Here is a 19,230-nt window from a genome sequence, read left to right as displayed (position 1 = left end):
GGGTCCAACCCAGAGCTACTTCGGGTCTATGACATTCTTGAATTGCGCTTCATTACTATACACCCCCGCAATCCACCGTTGTCATTAAGTCGTCACTCATCATTTCCGTCAAGGATTATCTTGTCCTTTCCTGTCATCCTATCGAATAGGAAGAAAAACAAAAAACAAAAAAACAATGGAAATACGCCAAGACCCCGCGTTCCGTGTTCTTCGAATGAAGGGTATCCAGTAGAGAAACACAAGGAAAATGAAAGTCTGCAAAAGCAGAGCTAGAAAATCACCGTACGTGGTAGCTCGGTTTCCGTTGCCGATTTACGGTCGGCGGGGGCTCGTCCACTGGGTACGGCGGCCGGGCCTTGCCACTAGATGGGACCGGTGGCTGAGTGAACAGTGGCGCCGGCATGGATACCCCCGACGAGTATTCTTGGGCGGGGTACGGGATCGGTGTCTTGGGAGGCACGGGCGGAGGCATGCCGTTGTGAGTTGAGACTTGATCACCACTGTGCCGGGGAGAAGCATACTGCTGCGAAGACGGCCGAATATATTCACGGCTGGGGCGGAAACTGCTGATATCGCCACTGGAACGTCTTGTCGGGGACACGGGGAGACTGTCCTGAGGCGTTGGATGAGATGGTAGTGAATCGTCTCCGGGTGGTGCAGTTACAGTCACTCCGGCTGGGACGGGTTGTGACGCTTGTGCATGCTGGAAATACTCAACGGACTCGGCGGGGAGCTCGGCGGGGAGTTCAATAGCGGTGGGGTTGGAAGGCGGCCGTACAGGAAATGCGGACGTACGTTGAGAGACGCTGAGTTCCTCCTGCTGGAGATCGAAGGACAGGTCATCTCGGTCGCCCCCAGCAGCCGCGTGGGCAGCCAGGCGCTTGTTCATGCGGTCAATCTTGGCGAACTTGACTCCGGCATCCAAAATCATCTTCTTTACCTCGGGCTTCGCCAGATAGCGTCGCGTGTTGGTACTGATATCCGCCAACCGGTTCCATTCGTTCATGCCGAACTCCCCTACTCCAACCTCGACGTTGAGACGGTAGTAGTTGTCTACCGGAACATTGCGCCGGCTGAGATTTTCCATCAACATGTGCTGATGAATGTCTTCACAGCCCTCGATCTTCGAGATGAGACGCCGCCGCGCCTCGGCGAACGTGCCCAGCGCATCTCCGACGAAATCCTCCCACCACTCATGAGAGCGATTGTTGGTACCGGATGGGCGACGACCAGTTCCAATACTAACAAACACACCAACGTCTCGACCAGGCCACTCATTAACGACGGCTTCGTCGAGAACCTGCGGTGCCGGGTTGTATGTTCCCGGGCCTTCATCGATGAAGTTGCTCTGCCCGATCCGAATCGGCTTGAATGCAAGTCCGGTAGCCGAAGTGGCACGACCGGCTTGCCAGATAGTGCAGTCAAATTCCGGCGGGGGTTCGCGGCGAGAGTCGTACGATCGCAGTAGCACGGCCGATCCGTTCTTCGGGGTACCCTTGTAGAGCGCAGTAACGGCGCTAGAAATCGCCTGTTAGCATTGCAGGTGCATTTTCGTTGGGTAGAACTTACGTCTTAGTCCGATTTTCTCGGTTATCATAAAGTAGCGCATCGGGGTTTCCCCAGCGCAGTCCGTTGAGAAAAGTGGAGCCTCTTTGACTTGCGGGGGATTGTGGGTGTGACGCAGCCGAAGTGCTGAAGCTTCCCCGGCTCATCGATCGCTGAGGTACCGAATTAGGGATGTACGGGAGACTTGCAATGGATGATCGAGGATCCGCCGAGGGGTTTGGCTGGTCATTTCCTTCTCCCTCGTAAATCGTATGTTCCCGCACACATTCCCGGATCGCCTCTTCCAGTTTGGAAGCCTTGAACAGGGTAGACCGATAGGGAATACCGGCAATGGTCTTGTCTGTTTCGAACACTTTCCGGGTCATGCGAACGTAGACTTCTTTGCATGTTTCCAGGTCGAGCCGGAGACGTCCCAGCATCAGAGCGATTAGGCCACCCGTGCCGGTCCCTGCGATCAGATCGAAATGGTCGCATGGTTTGGGGATTTGGTCGCGACGCGGCGGCTTTCCTTCGCATTCGACGTATGTACGGTACATGAGTTCCTGGAGGATGATGAGCATGGAGTAGCCGCGAACACCGCCTCCATCTGTGCTGGTTAGCTGTGGTACTGTGCATGGAGGGGGGAGCCGGCGCTTACCGAGAGACAGGATCCGTAATGGAGGACCCTTGGTGGTGTCCTTGCGGCGCAAATTGGCCTCGTCCATGGTGACTGGGTGACTGCGGCTGTTGGTGTTAGAGTGATTGATATGCTCCTCTTTTTTTTTTTATTATCTGCAGCGTTCCCGCCGCGGGGCTCAACGGCGCCTTATCGAGGTCGCAGGCCTGGCGCCTGACCGAGATCAGAGTGTAAAGGCGGGAAGCGTGACACCGGTGCAACCACGAGCCTTCAACTGCAGCGCCGGTCTAGGTGTTGGGATAAAGGCCGATGTGAGAGTTCGGAGATTCCAGGCAGCGGCGTAAGATTGAGAAGTGTCGGGATTCTTGGTGAAGTCTTGGCCGTTCAAGCCACAGCGATGAATTGAGGTGAGATTGAGCAGTGTCAACAGGAAGCTGATCAGACACACGGAACCACTGACACACTGCACTGCAGAAACACGGAGTTATTCTTGGAACATGAATCCACTTGCTGTCGCTTTTCCATGGATCCGGAGAAGGTCAGGTGACGTGGCGGTGCATATGTGTCTGATGTCACTGTGGCGGTGTCACGCTACTGTAAAACGAGAGCGAGAACGACTAGGGCTGATAGGCGGGTTCTGCTGTTCCTTGCAGCTTCCGATTGAACCGGTCTTTCCGATGACCCTTAGTGCTTTGAGCATTCGTTGGGCACAATTAACACGCATTTCGGGCTGTACACAATGGGTCACTTAGGCATGACCATACCTCGGCCACGGGGTGTAGACTTTATTGGACGTCGTCGTAGAAAGCCTGAACATAATGTCTAAAGTGGCGGTGCTTGGTTTCTCATTCTATACTTTGAGTTATATACTCGGTTCTAATTGGTAAGGCCGGGCCAATCTAGCAGAATCATTAGCCGAATAAACACCCTTCGAAGCAAGAAGAACAAACTCACCAACAACCGTACGCTCCTTACCACGCCTAACAACCTGAACCTCATCACCGACGCGAATCTGCTCACCAGCTGCAAGTCGATCAAGGAACGAATACCGTCCAAACACAGGGCTGAACTTAGCACCCCGGTCCACCCGTCTGTCCTTCATAAGCTTCTTCAAAATACTTCCGGACTCGCCCGTCCCTATCTTCCCCGTCCCATAATCCACATTCAGACTCTGACACCGCACGCAGTTCCCCGTCAATAACAAACGAGACCGCCTCGGCCCAACGGCCAACTCGGTCCAGAAATCCTCTTCAAAGGCACTCTCAGCACCCGAAACAACTATATTCGGTCTGAACTTCGTTCGGTCCATTTCTTCGCCCTCCGGAAGCCGCGCTGAGACATTGTCGACCGATGTCTCGGAGATAATCAGGAATGGCGCGCAGTCGGAAAATCCGATTCGGTCTTCGCGGCGGCGAAGAGTAGTCCAGTGTAGAGCGGATAATACCACGACCGCAGCGAACGTGTTGATGCATGTCTTGACACTCAATACATCCGAGGTCATGCCCTGCTGAACCACATCATATCCTTTCCAGATAACAGTCCCAGAAATATAGACCGCAAGAAGACCCATCAGGATCCCCTCTTTCCCTTTAGGATCGCTAACCTCGCGCCACCACGACTCCCAGACAGTTTCTTTATTCCGCTTCCGCGGCGGAAGCGTCCCCAGGATCCCTCTAGTGTTCGCCCCCAGATACGCCAGGACAACGGGATACCCGAAACACTCGGTGAACCACTCGTTATACTCAGCCCCCATGTCGTACGCCGTCGTCGAGGTCTGGTACATCGTGACCGTCAACTTTTCCATCGTTTTCACCTGCTGGCTAGTCACGCGCAGTGGGATGTCGAGCTTCTTGGTTTCGCGTCTCGGCTCCTCTGCGTCTGACGCGGGATTGTACGTAACGGTGATTTTCCCACTATCTGAATTGTTTTGTGGCAGCTCGACTGCGGTTTGGAAGAGGCACATCTCGGGATGGTGCGAGACGTGCATGTTCTTCAATGTGGTTGAGCCGTCTTCGGTCGGCTCGACCTTTAGTAGCATGAACCGTCGGTCCCATTCTAATCCTAGTGGTGTGAGTGTGCCCTCGGGGACGGCGGTTCCTCGTAGGGACTTGATGGGGTACACATAGAGCTGGTGTTGGGTTAGTGGTTGCGGCCGGTGTCGGGGATTTAGGAATTTTTTACCTGGCTGACTTTCATTATCGCGGTTCTATAATACTTAGGTAGGATAGGTTGCCGTAACAATTGAGCGAAAGAGCTGGACACCGCGGGTTTATAGAAGAGTCTTTGTCGCTCTGGGCCCCGAACGCGCTTATCGGTTCTCGGTTATCACCCCGGGTTCTACGTCAGCGATTAAGTTTCCACTGCGCATCCTGTGCCCGAATAGGGCAATAATTCGAGAGGTCTTTCAAGTGTATAGTTTATCATATTTCGTGTTGAACCATGCTGGGAAATGTACATAACGTTGAAAAAATAAAATGGGGTAAAAAATAAAATAAAAATGTCTACTGGTCCTTGACCCACGGCAGGCTGAAGGTGCCCACCCAGTCCTCCACTTCTTGTCGCAGCAACACGATCTCTGAGATCTCCTCGCCCTCACCAACGTAGTCGTTGAATGCCTTGACGGTGCCGGGGTTCTTGACACCCTTGGATTGCGCATGCTCGCGCGCAGCCTTGTCCAGCTTCTGGGTTAGGGTGACGGCGCGGTCGACGATATCAGCCACACGGCGGAAGTCCTCGGGCTGGAAGCCGCGCGAGGTCATGGCCGGGGTTCCCAGACGCAGACCGCCGGGCTTGAGGGCCGACTTGTCTCCGGGAACGGTGTTCTTGTTACTGGCCACGCCGCACAGCTCCAGCACGCGCTCAACGCGGGCTCCGTCAACGCCGCGGTTCTTCAGGTCAACCAGCACCAGGTGGTTGTCGGTACCGCCCGACACGATGTTGTAGCCGAGACCACCGTTGCTGGTGGACTCACCCAATCGCTCAGCCAGAGCCGTGGCATTCTGCAGCACGGTCTTCTGGTACTCCTGGAACGAGGGGGACTGGGCCTGTTTCAGAGCCACAGCCAGCGCGGTGATGGTGTGGTTGTGGGGACCACCCTGGTGACCGGGGAAGACAGAGGCGTTGATGGGGTTCTCCAGATCGTACATCTCCTTGTTGCCCTTCTTGTCAGTGCGGCGGAGGCCCTTGCGGTAGAAGATCATAGCACCACGGGGACCACGCAGAGACTTGTGAGTGGTGGTGGTCACAATGTCCGAGTAAGGGAAGGGAGAAGGAAGCACGTCGGCGGCCACGAGACCCGAAATATGGGCCATATCGGTCAAGAGATAGGCATTGACAGAGTCGGCGATGGCACGCATGCGCGGGTAATCAACCAGACGGCTGTAGGCGGAGGTACCGGCCACAATGAGCTTGGGGCGGTACAGCTGAGCCTGCTTCTCCAGCGCATCGTAGTCGATCAGACCGGTCGACTCATCCAGGCGGTAGGGCAGGGTCTCGAAGTACTTGGAAATGGCGGAGATCTTCTTGGTGGGGGTCTGGTAACCGTGGGACAGGTGGCCACCGTGAGGCAGATCCAGACCCATGAGACGGTCGTGCGTGTCGAGGACAGCGGAGTAGGCCATGAGGTTGGCGGGCGAGCCGGAAAGCGCTGCAAGAGTAATTAGTGCTCTGTCGCATGCCATTGGAACCAGGTTGACAACTTACGCTGCACGTTCACACCCCACTCCTCGGGGTTAAGGCGGAAGGTCTCCAGCGCGCGCTGTTGGCACAGACGCTCCGAAGCATCAATGTGTTCGTTTCCTCCATAGTAACGAGCACCGGGATATCCTTCGGAGTATTTGTCTGTTATGCGATTAGCACGTGTCTATCAAGAACTCGGTCGGAGAAGCACGTACTTTGCATCACACTGCCGAGCGCATCGAGAACGGCCTGCGAAGTGAAGTTCTCGGAGGGAATCAGGTTGATAAAGTGCTTCTGGCGGTTTTTCTCCTGGGATTGGGGTCAGCAATTACCCAGCACATAGCTCCGGGCATGACGTACCTTCTCGAGGATGTTGAACACAGTAGGGTCGGAGTCCTCAAGGGAGGAAGAGAGAAGCTGCAGCAGGCATCAGTATTGCAATTACTACCCTCTGGCAACCCATTGTGTGCAACCGTACCTTTTGCTGAGCATCCCGGCTGGATGACGCTACTCCCCGCGCGAGGGGGGCTCTGGGGATATAGGGACGAGCGGATAGGGCGATGGCAGGACGAATGGTCCCAACAGAGAGACGGGCAAGACGCCCACAGCGAGCGAGAGACATGGCGGGCAGAAATTCACGACGGATTCGCAAGATAGGAAAGCGCCGACGCTTTATATCGGGACGCAGCTTGCCAACCGTTCCTCACGTTCCCCGTTGCCCGCGGAAAGCGGGAAACGGCACTATCCCCGATCGGGCTGACCGCCTTCGACCGGGCCCTTTTCTTCGGCAGATTTTGGTTTCCCCTTTCTTTCTTCACACAACTAAATCCAAGATGAAGAGACGGCGTTCAATCTGTGTCAGCACTCGTCGGTGACGGCCTGGATTCGTCCGGGCCGGCGCTGGACGGGCGCTGCTGAGAGGTCCCGCGCCTATTCACCATCCATTTGGGACCCAGTTACAATCGGATTGGACGTGTTGTGTTCGACCCTTGATGTCGGGTCGTGAAGGTCTACCGAGCTAGGTCCCGGTTCAGGAGGTCAGTGGATTATGATGGTTACCGAGATAGCATCCCGTTCCGGTCGTGCTCCCGGGGCCGGAGTCATAGCCTCCTAGGTACGGAGAGGGGTGGAGTCAAACAAAAGAGATGAATCGTGACACCTTCCATAACATGGTCGCACTCGTTGTCTCCTGTTTCAAAGGACTGCCTCGGGCTGCCCTTCCATAGTTTATCAAAATCTACCATTGAGCTTTCTATCAAAGCAGATTAAGCTATAGCTTTTATGTTTCTTACATCCCTATGGTACACAAAGAAAAACACAATCGTAAGCCAGGTGGAGAGCGAGAGCTCCTTCGTTTCTAACGCATCCTTTTGTAAATAGAGCCAAGATGCCAATATTTTAATTTCCCGTTGAAACGGGCCGTGTGGCCTAGTGGTAAGGCGTCGCTCTCCTAATGGCTTAGGCCTCTGGAAATAAGCGAAGATCGCGGTTTCGAATACCGTCATGGTCGAGTTTACGTTTTTTTGTCGCGATACTTACCAGCCCTTTTTTTAAAGATTCCTTCAAGTGTTCGAACAGAATACTGGTCGCCTTAAATTTTGAAGCTTTAAATAGCGATAAAAATCCAAGTAGAGATGCCCTTGGAGCCGCATGCCGGTAGATCCGGCAAAACGAGTCAGCATGGTGAGTGACCCTTTTAAACTCCATCGGATGCTCAGCAGTCTGCTAAATGCCTATGATTTGTTTACATTGCTTTACCAAAATATAATCAGGTTCTGCAAGGCCAAGTGTCCATCCAATCTCTAGCTGACATTTACCAGTACAATCGACTGCCGGGATTTAGAGTCGACCCCACGTGCGGTCTCGTCTTTTATTTTTCTTGGTTCCTAGAATAAAATTGCTCCTTGAGACAACAACAGCAACGCAATAGACTTCATGTGACGTCGTTTCCCCTAGCTGGTAGACTATGTATGTCCCTTACCTGATGTCTAATGAACCCCACGCCGCACATCGGCAGCGCTTTGTTTACGAAGCTTTCAGATCTTGTAGATTATGGACCAGGATCCAATAACGGTGCTTGTGGCAAGTGGGACAACATTATGGGAGCCCCACTGGCGGGAAATGAGCTGGCGTAAGACGATTTCCTCAGGAACCGAACCTTCTTGGTTTCAGAGTCGGGCCCCCCCCCGCGAAACTTATGCCACCAGGTAGAGACTTGGATCTAGTTACTCCGCAGATGATTGATTTTACATTTGTCTAGAATAGTTGACCGGCCAGGCATCCCTGCTGCTCATCTCTATCGGCACTGACAATCACGGCGGCCTAGACTGTACCCGTCCGACTGCGCAGAGCAAAACCCTAGCATCCACGAGGGCCCAAACGGGAAAAAGATCCCCAAGAGCGGGCCATGCGCACAAACGGTTCGCAGGCCGTGTTCCGACCACGACCTGCCCCATTTATCGACGCGGCTATTGCAGTGTGCCTCGCATCGGCAGAGACGAGACACGCATGATTGCCAGGCCGACCAATTTCCGGGCAAATGCCACGCCCGCCCCCTTTCCGCCCCAGTGCACGGGTACCTGAGTCGACCATGGTCTTCCCCCTATAAACCGCCCGTCTCACCCCGTTCCCTCCTTTCTCCTCCCCCATCCACATTCTTTTGACTACATCCCCGGTACTTCGTGTCCGATTACATTCTTTACGTCAAAAGTCACTCTTTAGACCTCGTGTCATATCTCAAGCAACATTCCTCGAACTTTTCAACCTTATCAAGATGCGCTTCTCCATCGCTGCTCTCACTGCCCTGGCCGCTGGTGCCTTGGCCGCCGACGTCACTGAGACTGTCACCAAATTCACCACCTGGTGCCCCGAGGCCACCACCATCGCCCACGGCAGCCACACCTACAGCATCTCGGCTCCCGGTCACATCACCATGACCCACGGTCCCTTCACCGTGACCCGTCCTATGGTTACCCAGACCGTGACCCAGTGCAACAAGTGGTATGCCAACAATCCACCGTGATATAGGATATGCGCACGGTACTGACTTCCTCAACAGCTCCTCCTCGGCCGTGGTCCCCACCTCCCCCGTTGTCTCCCCCAGCGCCCCCGCTTCCACCCCTCTGGTGCCCAGCGGCGTTGGTGCCACCGGCTCCGCCGGCTCCTCCCCTGCTGCCCCCTCCGGCTCCCCCGCTGCCTCCCAGCCTGCCTTCAACGCCGGTGCCATGAACGCCGCTACTGGCGCTGGTGCCGGTCTGGCCGCCGTCTTCGGTGCCGTCGCTCTTCTGCTGTAAGCGTAAGCTTCTGCAGATCTGCGATTGGGATCGTTCGATTCTCAACGTGAGCGTTGTCAAGTCGCTGTGCCGGGCTGGAAACCATCCGCTGTATGCTTCCGGCTTTGTTCAATGATGTGATACGTGAGCGTTGTCGGCCAGGCGTTGGATGACCTCGGGCTTCTGGGTCTTTTTTTTTTCTTGGGTGTATATGTCTTGTCTATGCCTTTATTAGATAATACATAATGTATCTCTCCCTTCGGGGTTGGATCTTCTTATGTTCTGCTTCTTTTTTGCCTCTTTACTTCTGCAAGATTCTCCTGGACATAACGTTTCTTTTCTTCATTAAATGACTTACTTATCCGTGAACGTGCTTTGTGTTTGAACCTGCGTATTCGAGCAGCGTAGAGCGAAAGTAAGCAAAACGAACTCCATTGTCCGGTGAACCCGTCAAGCCGCCTTGTCTGCGAGAACCACATTCGCGCGAACACAGTCGGTAATCGGTTTCCATTCCTGTTATGAAATGCGCCAGCCCGCGTCAGGTCAAGCAAAAACAACGTCCCCGGGAAGGCTCGAACTTCCAACCTCCTGATTAACAGTCAGACGCGCTAGCCGATTGCGCCACGGAGACAATTCGTTTTTCGGTACGCGCGTTCGACTTCATTGGCGAGGAGTTTATTTCATCTCCAGCCTTTTTCCAATGGCAGCACAACAGGCTCGCCTTTCTTTCCCTCGCATCCTTATCAAAGGATAAGAGGAGCCAGTCAGAAGGTCACTTGGTTATCATCGAAGATGAAGCTGAAGTTGAAGCTAATTGAGTCCATCAATATGAGCTAGATCATTCAAATGGCCTCTGGGCACACATCCATAGAAAGGTCCATACACATCCAGAAAGGCTTTTCAAAACACCGCTCCAGGTTGGTAGCAAGCAGGACGAGCTCCCCAAAAGGATTGGTGAAAGAATCAATCGTGACTTGAACCGTTACCTGAGAGGATGTTGTCTTCTTGTCTCTTGACGAAGAGTTTCCTGTTTGATAATAGGGCCACCATTGTATATCATCTCTGGAAGATCGTAGTGTCTCAATTATCCTTCAAAAGGATAGTGCTCACGGCGTTGACCTCGCTGCTATACTCGGTGTCTCTGTTGAGCTTTACTGCAGATTCCGGCCGGGAGACTTCAACGACTGTCGGGTATTCTCTTCTCTCGAGACGTATTGGACGTCAATGCCTTCTTTACCTTTGAAGGTGCCCGCCTCTTCTTAAGAAACATGCCTCCTTCGGAAAGAACGACATTTTTGCTAATCGTTTCTCCTTATTAGAAGACGACTGTTACATCCATAGATACCAGCATCATACTATCAAAACGTTCTAAAGACAACCGAATTGACTCTCCTATTCACAATCTAGAGCCCTTAATATCCAAATACCAATCCCCTCTAGATACGGACCACGTACGCAATCTGAATCTAAAGCTTCGCCTTGCCACCCTCCTTCATCATGAAATACTCCCTAACCCTCCCCCTCGCAACCTCAATCACATCCGGATCCTCAACAGTAGGCGGCACGCTGATCACCGCATCAAACTTGCCCTGCACCGCATTCTCAATAAGTTCCCTCAGCACCCGTCGCATCGTCTTCCCACTTCGAGTCTTAGGAATCATCCCGCGGCCCTGAATCATCCCGCCCAGGGATGCAATAGCCCCGATCTGCTCTCGCACGAGCGCATTAACTTCAGAGAATAGCTTCGCTGATGGCGTCGCGGGTATTTGGCCTTCGCCGCGGGGCTGGATAAATGCGAAGGGGAGGTGGCCCTTCAGTGCGTCGGGGATCCCGACTACGCTGGCTTCGCCGATGGAGGGATGGCTTAGGATTACTTGTTCGATTTGGCCTTGGTTTTCTGTTAGTTTTTATTTTCGTTGGATGGGGGGGGTATGTTACCGGTGCTGAAGCGATGCGCCGCGACGTTGATGATATCGTCGGATCGAGACATGATGTGCACGTAGCCGTCTTCGTCAATGAGTCCTGCATCACCCGTGTCTAGCCAGCGTCCGTCAAACCGCTTCAGGTATCCCTTGTAGAATCGCTCTTCGTCCTGGAAGAGACTTGTGAATGCTGTTGGGGCCAGAGGGAGTGCCATTACGATGTTGCCCATTTTTCCGCGGGGGACTTCGTTGCCTTCGTCGTCGACAATCCGAACGTCGAACCCTGGCATCGGTAGCCCTGCTGAGCCCGGCCGGATGGCGAGCGGGCGGTTTGATCCTGATTTTGTGGTCAGGGCGGCGTGGCTATCCAGCGCTAACCCTGAGATGGGGGACCCGGACTCGGAGGACCACCAGTTGTCAACGACGAGGGCTCCTGGTGCGGCGTATCGGGACAGCAGGTCTTGATATGTGCTAACGATACTGGGTTCACTGCGTTCACCGGCTAGGAATAGTGCTCGGAGGGATTTCAAACCGCCTCGCTCGCCGATTTCTCTCAGGAAACGGTCACTGGGGTCATCCTTGCGAATGGCTCGCATTGCTGTTGGTGCCGTGAATAGCGTGTTGACTCCATGCTTTTCGATTATCCGCCAGAACGTTCCTGCGTCTGGCGTGCCGATAGGCTTGCCTTCGAACAGGACGGTGGTCGCACCGACCAGCAGCGGTGCATAGAGGATATACGAGTGACCAACAACCCAGCCAATGTCCGAGGCGCAGAACATCACATCACCAGGTTTGATGCCAAACAAAGACTGGATGGACAGTTCAAGTCCGACGGCATGGCCTCCAGCTTCTCTTAGAACACCTTTTGGTAATCCCGTTGTACCTGCTCTGATTAGCAATGGGAGACTGGGATATGATCATGGCGAAACTCACCACTAGTATAGATGATATACAACCCATCGGTGCTTTTGACCGGCACCGGGCCAGCTCGAATACCACGCCCACGCGCACTCTTGACCAGCCGTTGCCAGTTACGCTGGCCACCCAGCTTATCCGGGTTATTCCAGCGCATCTGGTCCCGCTGCCATACAATAACCTTACTAGGTTTAAACCGACTCGCCTCCACGGCCCCCTCCACCAAAGGCCGATACGAAATCGGCCCCTTGGCACCTTCAATGCCGCACGAGGCCGTCATGATTGCCCGCGGTCGGGCAGCTTCAATACGCTGTGCCAGGGACTTGGCAGCGAACCCGCCAAAGACCGCGGCGTGGATGGCCCCCAGCCGGGTAATGGCCAGCGCTGCAATGAGCGCGGCTGGTATCATCGGCACTGCCCGTTGTCAGACATTTCCATTCCGTAGTTATTGACGATTGCATACTGTAAATGATGACCACATCCCCCTTCCGTACACCCTCTTCCCGCAGCACACCGGCAAGTACCTCGACCTCGTCCAATAACTGCGCATAGGTGTATTTCTCCGTCGTCTGTGTCACCGGCGACTCCCAAATAATGGCAACCTGATCGCCCCGCCCGCCTGCCACATGACGATCCACGCAGTTGTACGTCGTGGAGATCTCGCCATCCGGGAACCACGACCAATGTTCATGCTGGACTCCGCTCGGGAGGGTTTTGGACTGACGCGTCAGGGCTCGAGTCGGTTTACGGTGCCAGTGGAGCCTTTCCGCATGGCCAGACCAAAATGTCTCTGGGTCGGTGAGGGACCGTTCCAGTGCCGCTCGTTGGGGGTGCGCCATGGTGGGTTGATGTGGTATTCTGGTTGTTCGTTGTGATCGCACGCTTTCCACCACTTTTTAACCCTGCCGGTACCCGAGGTCCAGGTAGTTGGGTTCCTTATGTGCGATTGGATGACGGAGAGACGGATGATTGCAGGGATTTCCCACCGAGAGCTCCAGAGACAAGTCGGATGCAAATGCGGGGAAAGCACGGACACCCTCGGGCTGAGGCTTCTCCCCGCAACTCGCAGTACGTGACGGTTACATGTGCTCGCGGCACGCCACCGTGGACTGCCATGTACTGGTTTGTATACGCGAGGGGATGAAACAGGTGTTCGCTTTCGTTTACACAGCTACTTACTTTTTACTGGTTTAGTTGGAGACCGAAATCCCCAGACACATTTCTTCAGTGCTTCCCCTCGCAGCCATTGAGTTCGAAATCTGTATTGTCTATATACTCGCGTAAATGGCTGGTACGAATTCAAAAATATAAAATGACAAGCTCAGTCGTAGGGTATCATATCGAAATGCCTGCTAATGCGCGACTGCGATCTTCTGGCTTCGTCGCCTGGGAGTTTTTTTTGTGTTTGTGGCGTCGGGTGCTCTCAGGAAATGCAATGCCGCTCCCCAATCATCCGTGGGCCCGTGAGCCACCAAAGCATATCCCAAATATCAAGTAGTGGGTGAGCATACCAAAGTTCAAACGAGCCGATGGTGGTTGCTGGGTTGGATTCGGGGGCCAAGTGTTGCGAATCTGATGCCGCATGGACAGTGCTGGACAAAGAAGCGTGCAATCCGGAGAATGTCGAGACGAAAGAAAGCGTTGAGGATAGCTCCTCATCTCCAGAGCTCTGCGATGGCAAGCGGAGCGGATGATATGAAGCACGGTCGAGGGAGGAAAGAGGCCGCCGACGCCAAACGAGGTTGTAACCAAAAGACAGAACCACCCTCCAAATGCACCCGAGACCAACAGAATTATATAAGAAAGGACATATAGGAAAGTTAGGACAGCTATCATGGAGGCAAGAGGCACGTAATACCCTCCCGGACGGACCCGGCCGCTCATAGGAGGACGCACTGCAGTCGACTGCGATGCCGCGATCGGTGGTCTGTCCGGAAAGGCTTCGGATACTCGGCCTCTGCGTTGCGGTCGCGACCCGACCCGAAGCCAGTCGGGCGACGGTCCTGACCCCGACCGCCCTGCGCCTGCTGCCGCTGCTGTCGCAGCATGCGTACAACATCATAAAAGGCCTTTTCGACATTGATGCAGTTTTTCGCCGATGCCTCCACGAATTCGCAGCCGAGCTCCTTCGCAAGGGCCTGGCCCTCCTGTGCGGAGACGGCGCGCTCCACCGCCTTGTCGCTCTTGTTGCCGACGAGCATCACGGGCACGGGCAGGGGCGGTCCGCCCGAGGTATTCATGGGGGAAGCCAGGTAGTTGGGGCCGGAGGGGGATCCGGAGCTGGAAGACTCCTTGACCATCTTGATTTGGTTGTAAAACTTGGTGATGCGCGAGAAGGAGGCGCGCGACGTGATGCTGTACACCAGCACGAAACCTTCACCATCTCGGATCCACTGATCCCGTAGCGCGGTGTATTCTTCCTGGCCCGCGGTGTCCAGCACTTCGAGCATGCACGACTGTCCGTCGATGACGACTTGTTTGCGGTAGGAGTCCTCGATGGTCGGGTCATATGTTTCGACGAAGTGGTTGAGGCAGAGCTGCAAGGGAGAAACGGTCGAGGGTCAGTGATGCAGGACTCGAAAGACCGAGTTCGAAGTTTCAACCAACCTGAATCGTAAGAGCGGTTTTTCCAACACCTCCATCGCCCAACACCACCAACTTGTACAATGTCATTTTCCCCGACATGGCGGGCAAGGGGGAGGGGGTGGAGGGGGTATGAGGTCGAGAGCAAGGAAGTCAAGGGGGTGGAAAAGGGAGCTCACAACAATCGCGAGATGACGCAGGTTGTGTGAAGGGGGAAAAGAGGGGGCTCCAGTGTGCGAAGTCTGGTCCGGGCAGTGGCTGGAACTAAGTGGAGAGGGAGGGGCTGGTGGACATGGTGGGATATGGGAAACTCTTAAGGTCCAAGAAATTATCTCCCATGCAAAACCTCCTCTCTCGAACCCATCGCTCTGGTCAACCCCGGTCCATCACTACAGCTCCGAGACCGTCTCGGGTACAGGAGTGGCACGAGGAGAAAAAGAAATCGAGGGGAAAAAGAAATAATATTCTCCCCCTAGCCATACCCCCCCCCCCACCCTTCTACGTACACAATAAATGATCAGCTCCTCGTTAGGATGATTGGGTGCATGCAAAGTGCAAAGTACACAATGTCAAACGGAAATTGCAAGGCGTTCGGTAAAAGTTGAATGAGATCATACATTTTTTCCCAAGGGGGCCAATGACTAAACGGTGAGCCCAATCGCCCTTGTCATATTTCACCCATATTAAGATTTCCGCCATGCTTCTCAACCGTGTTCCCTGATCCTCTTTTCTAACTTTTCACGCGCACCTAGATGAATTTGACCTAGGCACCCAAGTACATGCACGTACTTTTCACGCGATCGCACCCACTACACGTGGATAGATCGCAGAAAACTCGGGTCTCCACCTGGCAAGAAAAGGGGACGGGGAACTCGCACAGGGCACAGTGGGTAAGAAGATTCCGGGCCTAGAGCCAACGGCCCAGTCAGGGGGGTTTGAGACGAGATTGGCCTTGGTGCCATGCCACGACAGGAAGCTGCTATGGCCTCGGTGGAGCCCGGGAAGCTGGCCAAGCGAGAAGGTTTATTTTTTTTTCACTCTCTTGTATCCTGCACGTGGAAGCAAGTGCCGGGTGCCGGTCTTCATTTCTCCACTGCGTTTCATCTGATATATGTGAATCGTGAATCGTAAACAGGAAACAGGAAACCTGAACCTGAACCTGAACCTGAACCTGAACCTGAACCTGAACCCTTGCCGTTTCAAGTCTGAAAACTCTGTGAAGGATTCCGTCAATGGTCAGCAATTATCTCCTAGGACCCCGTTAGATTAAAAAAAAAAAAAATGAGGAGACGGATCTTGTCCGGTTTGAGCCTGGCTCAGAACCGTTCCAGAATGGATTTTCAATGCCTCTCTCGCTTCCGGTCGCCGAAGGAACCGGATGCATGGACAGAGTGTCCCGGTGCAATGGACTGGATGTATCCTCGACGACTCGAGTGGGCAGGAGGCATCCACCCGCGGAACGGCGCGTGTATTCCCGCCTGACGGATCGTCCCCGAAAGCTGCCTGGATGAGCGCAGTGGAGCACCTTCGGCCCTGTGTATTTGGAGAAGTTGACACCGGTTTAATTTCGCGTTTTGTCAATTGGAGCCGAGGCAGGTTCCTGGCGACTCTCCGGCGAGCCGCTCCGTCGCGCATCCCAGTTCTCTGGCCGCGGGGCCGCGGCCTACAGTCAAACTTCGTTAAGGTGCCTTGAGACTCTAAAGTCCAGACTGGGCTGACCAGATGCCCTTCTGCCTTCCTTCCGGTTTGCTCTTTGTGTTATTGGAGGACTTTGAACCCTGTATGGCCCTATATCGTAGCGATGTGCATTCCCCTTTTCTCACATGTCACGACTATCACACTATGGTATGATCTCATCCCTGCACAGGCTGGTGCTTGGTCCTGATGCAGCGGTGAGGCCCGGCGTGAAGGACCGGGAAAGACAATTCCTTTCTTCCAAGCCAATAGTCGCCTTTGAGGTTCGGGAAGACCCCCACGGATCATCCCGTCCTGCTCGGCCGTTAGATGGAGACGCCATATGGCATCCAACGGCCCGCTATGGTCTCGTCCTGGTCAGAACGGGTGGCTGCTCGAACTGGTCCTTGCGCGACTAATTTAACCCGATGTCGGGTTTTGCAGGACGGTTGACCGGGAGGCGTCTTCCGGTCATGTACGCGTCCGTCATCCTGGCCCTAGCTTTGTCCAGGTGACCTACGAGATCGACATGGTCGACATGTCAAGTTCCGGTAGACTGGCTCTTGGATAGACTATCTCAAGATTAGTCAATGGACGGATGGGGGTCAGGGGATTAGAGCAAGTCGGGTTAATCTTGGCGGAGTCCTCCCGGTGGGGTTTTGGTTTTGGAGCTCAGTTCAGGGGCGTCGATAGTTCTAGGACTAGTCACGAGGTTGTTTCCGTTGGACAATCGACTTTTGAAGGGGTCAATGGATCTTCTTCAATCAGGCCTCGCTTGGAAGGCTCCTAAACTTCTCGACAGAGATATCGGACCTGAGCCATGAATTCGGCTTATGTGCAAGGCATGATGGTCATCTGACCAGAACTATATCTCAATCGATAGTCTGGATCTAGGTGATGCTCCAGGACTTTATTGGCATGGATTGTCCAATGATTCACAGTAATGAGGAATGGTATCTGCCGCTCTCAGTTCATTCAAAGGCCGAACGAATCCCGATTTATCTTCGGATATCGGCTGTCTCAGGAAAAGATCTGCTCAAAGGATCGCCGCTAAAAGATGAGATCTGTTGCGCGCCCGTTGTCGAATTGACCGAAATGGTGGCCATCAAGAGGCTAGGCGGTAGGTCGCTTCCAGCATGTCAATCGCTGACTACTGGGCCTTTGGTAGATACCGGAGAACCTTGGCCAGCTGTCACGATAGATTAGACCCTTCTTCAAGCGACAGACGATAGCTGCAAAGATAAGAGGCGTCTTGCCATTTAAATGATGGGTCTGGATAACTTCAGACCCCGGTCAATTTGATAGAAGATAATGACGGCCAAAAACATGGGCCATTTCCAATGATGGAACAATTTTCTCACTGACAAGTGGTCGTACATCGCAGAGCGTACACAATATAGCTGTTATCAATTCCTAAGCTAACCCTGCAGAATATCATGCAAATACCTAGTCATCCTCTCTACCAGGATTCGCCGTGGCTCCTTCTGATCTGAGTCACTGAGAGCATGCGAAGCATTGGGAATAACCATACTGTGCGGACTCCAGAACTGCTTGCCATGCACATCAATGGCAGACTTCCACCGCTTGAGCAGCGCCTCCTTGTCGACCCACGGAGGCACCGACTGGTCCCGACCAGAATACAGCACGAGCAATTGCTGCCTCAACAGACCCCGCTTTCCGACCTGTCCAAAGGTATCCTCCAACCGCTGATTACTCAAGTCCGAGCTAAACAAATCATCTTCCTCGGGCTTCTCGGGACTTTCCGGGCTGACCAGACTCAAGAATCGCCGGCTGCTCACTGGCGCCGAGGTCGGGTATCCAATCCGTCCCGTCACAGACAACGGCACAAGCGTATCGACCGAGTTGTGATCCTCGTATGTGTGTCGTCGTGCATCTTCTACCGCCTTGTTGTAGATCTTGCGCATCGTCTCCGGGCTATCCCGCTCCGTACCACACTTCACCACCCACAAAATACCCTCCCGGTCCGAGACAGGCGCCTGCATAATGGCACCGTCTACCTCCGGACGTACGACGGGTATCCAGTCCCTATCGAAAATAGGATGTGCAGGTCGCGGGTTCGGGCAGTTGATGTAGTGCATCACGTCCTGGCTGCCCGTCGAGTGGCCCATAATCACCACCTTGCCCGGCCCAAATTGTGGTGTCTTGTATTCTCGGACATAATTAACCGTATGTGCGATCTCGTCAATGTCGTTCCCGAGTCGGCCCATGCCCCAGCCGCCGTATGAGCAGGATAGCACCAGCCCGAATACCGACCATTCGGTCGGTTCCAGTGCCTGGACGATGTCGCTAAGGTATTCCACTGTGCCGAGGCCATCACCTAGCCCTCCTACGAAGATGAGGGTGTGCGGCTTGCGGATCACGCCGCGCGTGTATTCGAAGGAGACCAGGCTTGGGGTCTGGTGGAGTCCGGATTAGTCGGGAGAGGGGTTAAGGGGGATGGGGCGGCTTTACGATGTGGTGGAGGATGCCCGGCTGGCCGCGGGCCAAGGAGGTCAGCCCCTTGAGTTGCATGGCGTAGTTGTTAGGAGCTTCGCAAGGGTTGGTGACTGGACTCTGAGGATCCTGTCGTCAGATCAGATAAGGAGACATCAGATAAGACGAGTGGCCGATAACGCGGGCCGTTCCCAATGTGGAATTAGGGCTCTGCGCTGGTATGTGACGACTACACGCTACGCCGTCCACTCTATACACAGGTCAGGATGAATTCTAAATATTGGAGTCCCTTCTGGGTTTTATCTGATTTTCTTTCAGAATAAATTGATTGATAAGATCCATGTAAGATCTCGCCAAGAGCGCGCTTTTGCGCTTACTGGGCCCAAGCGAAGCGTCGTTACCATGGTCGGCTCCATGCCGAGACTCGCGAGAACGATCGGTCGGCCGAGAGCTACAGAGCCCGCCTTAGCTAGGAAGAGCATCACTGCTACTGAGGCTAGGGGTTGGGGGTTGATTAATGCTGTGCCGCAGGATGTGGGGCTGACTGCAC

General features: G+C 54.2%; 7 protein-coding genes across 7 annotated transcripts; 1 reads left to right on the top strand and 6 right to left on the bottom strand.

Moving 5' to 3' along the window:
* Positions 1-277: 277 nt before the first annotated feature.
* N7498_000440 (putative Patatin-like serine hydrolase) lies at positions 278-2,270 on the bottom strand (the record flags this gene model as incomplete). The annotated part of the gene is made up of 3 exons (XM_058447503.1): positions 278-1,517; positions 1,570-2,152; positions 2,204-2,270. 3 exons carry the CDS (start codon positions 2,268-2,270, stop codon positions 278-280), a joined length of 1,890 nt encoding a protein of 629 aa, XP_058312914.1.
* A 135-nt stretch (positions 2,271-2,405) lies between these two features.
* N7498_000439 (MOSC domain protein) lies at positions 2,406-4,378 on the bottom strand (the record flags this gene model as incomplete). Its single annotated transcript, XM_058447502.1, has 3 exons — positions 2,406-2,650; positions 3,137-4,310; positions 4,373-4,378. The coding sequence occupies 3 exons, from the start codon at positions 4,376-4,378 to the stop codon at positions 2,406-2,408; spliced, it is 1,425 nt and encodes a 474-aa protein (XP_058312913.1).
* A 305-nt stretch (positions 4,379-4,683) lies between these two features.
* Positions 4,684-6,497, bottom strand: N7498_000438 (serine hydroxymethyltransferase; the record flags this gene model as incomplete). Its single annotated transcript, XM_058447501.1, has 5 exons — positions 6,339-6,497; positions 6,221-6,277; positions 6,076-6,169; positions 5,885-6,022; positions 4,684-5,828 (listed from the first exon to the last, which is right to left on the bottom strand). The coding sequence occupies exons 1-5, from the start codon at positions 6,480-6,482 to the stop codon at positions 4,684-4,686; spliced, it is 1,578 nt and encodes a 525-aa protein (XP_058312912.1). The 5' UTR covers positions 6,483-6,497.
* Positions 6,498-8,633: 2,136 nt separating this feature from the next.
* N7498_000437 (putative GPI anchored protein) lies at positions 8,634-9,153 on the top strand (the record flags this gene model as incomplete). Its single annotated transcript, XM_058447500.1, has 2 exons — positions 8,634-8,860; positions 8,919-9,153. The coding sequence occupies 2 exons, from the start codon at positions 8,634-8,636 to the stop codon at positions 9,151-9,153; spliced, it is 462 nt and encodes a 153-aa protein (XP_058312911.1).
* Positions 9,154-10,598: 1,445 nt separating this feature from the next.
* N7498_000436 (putative acyl-CoA synthetase) lies at positions 10,599-12,808 on the bottom strand (the record flags this gene model as incomplete). Its single annotated transcript, XM_058447499.1, has 4 exons — positions 10,599-11,029; positions 11,071-11,937; positions 11,988-12,383; positions 12,433-12,808. 4 exons carry the CDS (start codon positions 12,806-12,808, stop codon positions 10,599-10,601), a joined length of 2,070 nt encoding a protein of 689 aa, XP_058312910.1.
* An 817-nt stretch (positions 12,809-13,625) lies between these two features.
* Positions 13,626-14,740, bottom strand: rasB (Ras small monomeric GTPase RasB). Its single transcript, XM_058447498.1, has 2 exons — positions 14,577-14,740; positions 13,626-14,506 (listed from the first exon to the last, which is right to left on the bottom strand). Exons 1-2 carry the CDS (start codon positions 14,652-14,654, stop codon positions 13,850-13,852), a joined length of 735 nt encoding a protein of 244 aa, XP_058312909.1. The 5' UTR covers positions 14,655-14,740; the 3' UTR covers positions 13,626-13,849.
* A 2,904-nt stretch (positions 14,741-17,644) lies between these two features.
* Positions 17,645-18,758, bottom strand: N7498_000434 (uncharacterized protein; the record flags this gene model as incomplete). The annotated part of the gene is made up of 2 exons (XM_058447497.1): positions 17,645-18,643; positions 18,699-18,758. 2 exons carry the CDS (start codon positions 18,756-18,758, stop codon positions 17,645-17,647), a joined length of 1,059 nt encoding a protein of 352 aa, XP_058312908.1.
* Between the last annotated feature and the right edge of the window lie 472 nt (positions 18,759-19,230).

Source organism: Penicillium cinerascens (assembly GCF_028974065.1).
Source record: "Penicillium cinerascens strain IBT 15544 chromosome Unknown contig_16_segment0_segment0, whole genome shotgun sequence".
Classification (NCBI taxonomy): Eukaryota; Fungi; Ascomycota; class Eurotiomycetes; order Eurotiales; family Aspergillaceae; genus Penicillium; species Penicillium cinerascens.
The sequence above is the reverse complement of the archived record's forward strand: the minus strand, read 5'-3'. Positions and strand labels throughout refer to the sequence as shown.

What these genes read in the sequence shown, in the direction of transcription:
- rasB (XM_058447498.1), bottom strand. Translation starts at nt 14,654, where the DNA reads ATGTCGGGGAAAATGACATTGTACAAGTTGGTGGTGTTGGGCGATGGA. An exon ending in AAACCGCTCTTACGATTCAG is followed by an intron (nt 14,507 to 14,576) that starts GTTGGTTGAAAC and finishes TCTCCCTTGCAG; the next exon opens with CTCTGCCTCAACCACTTCGT.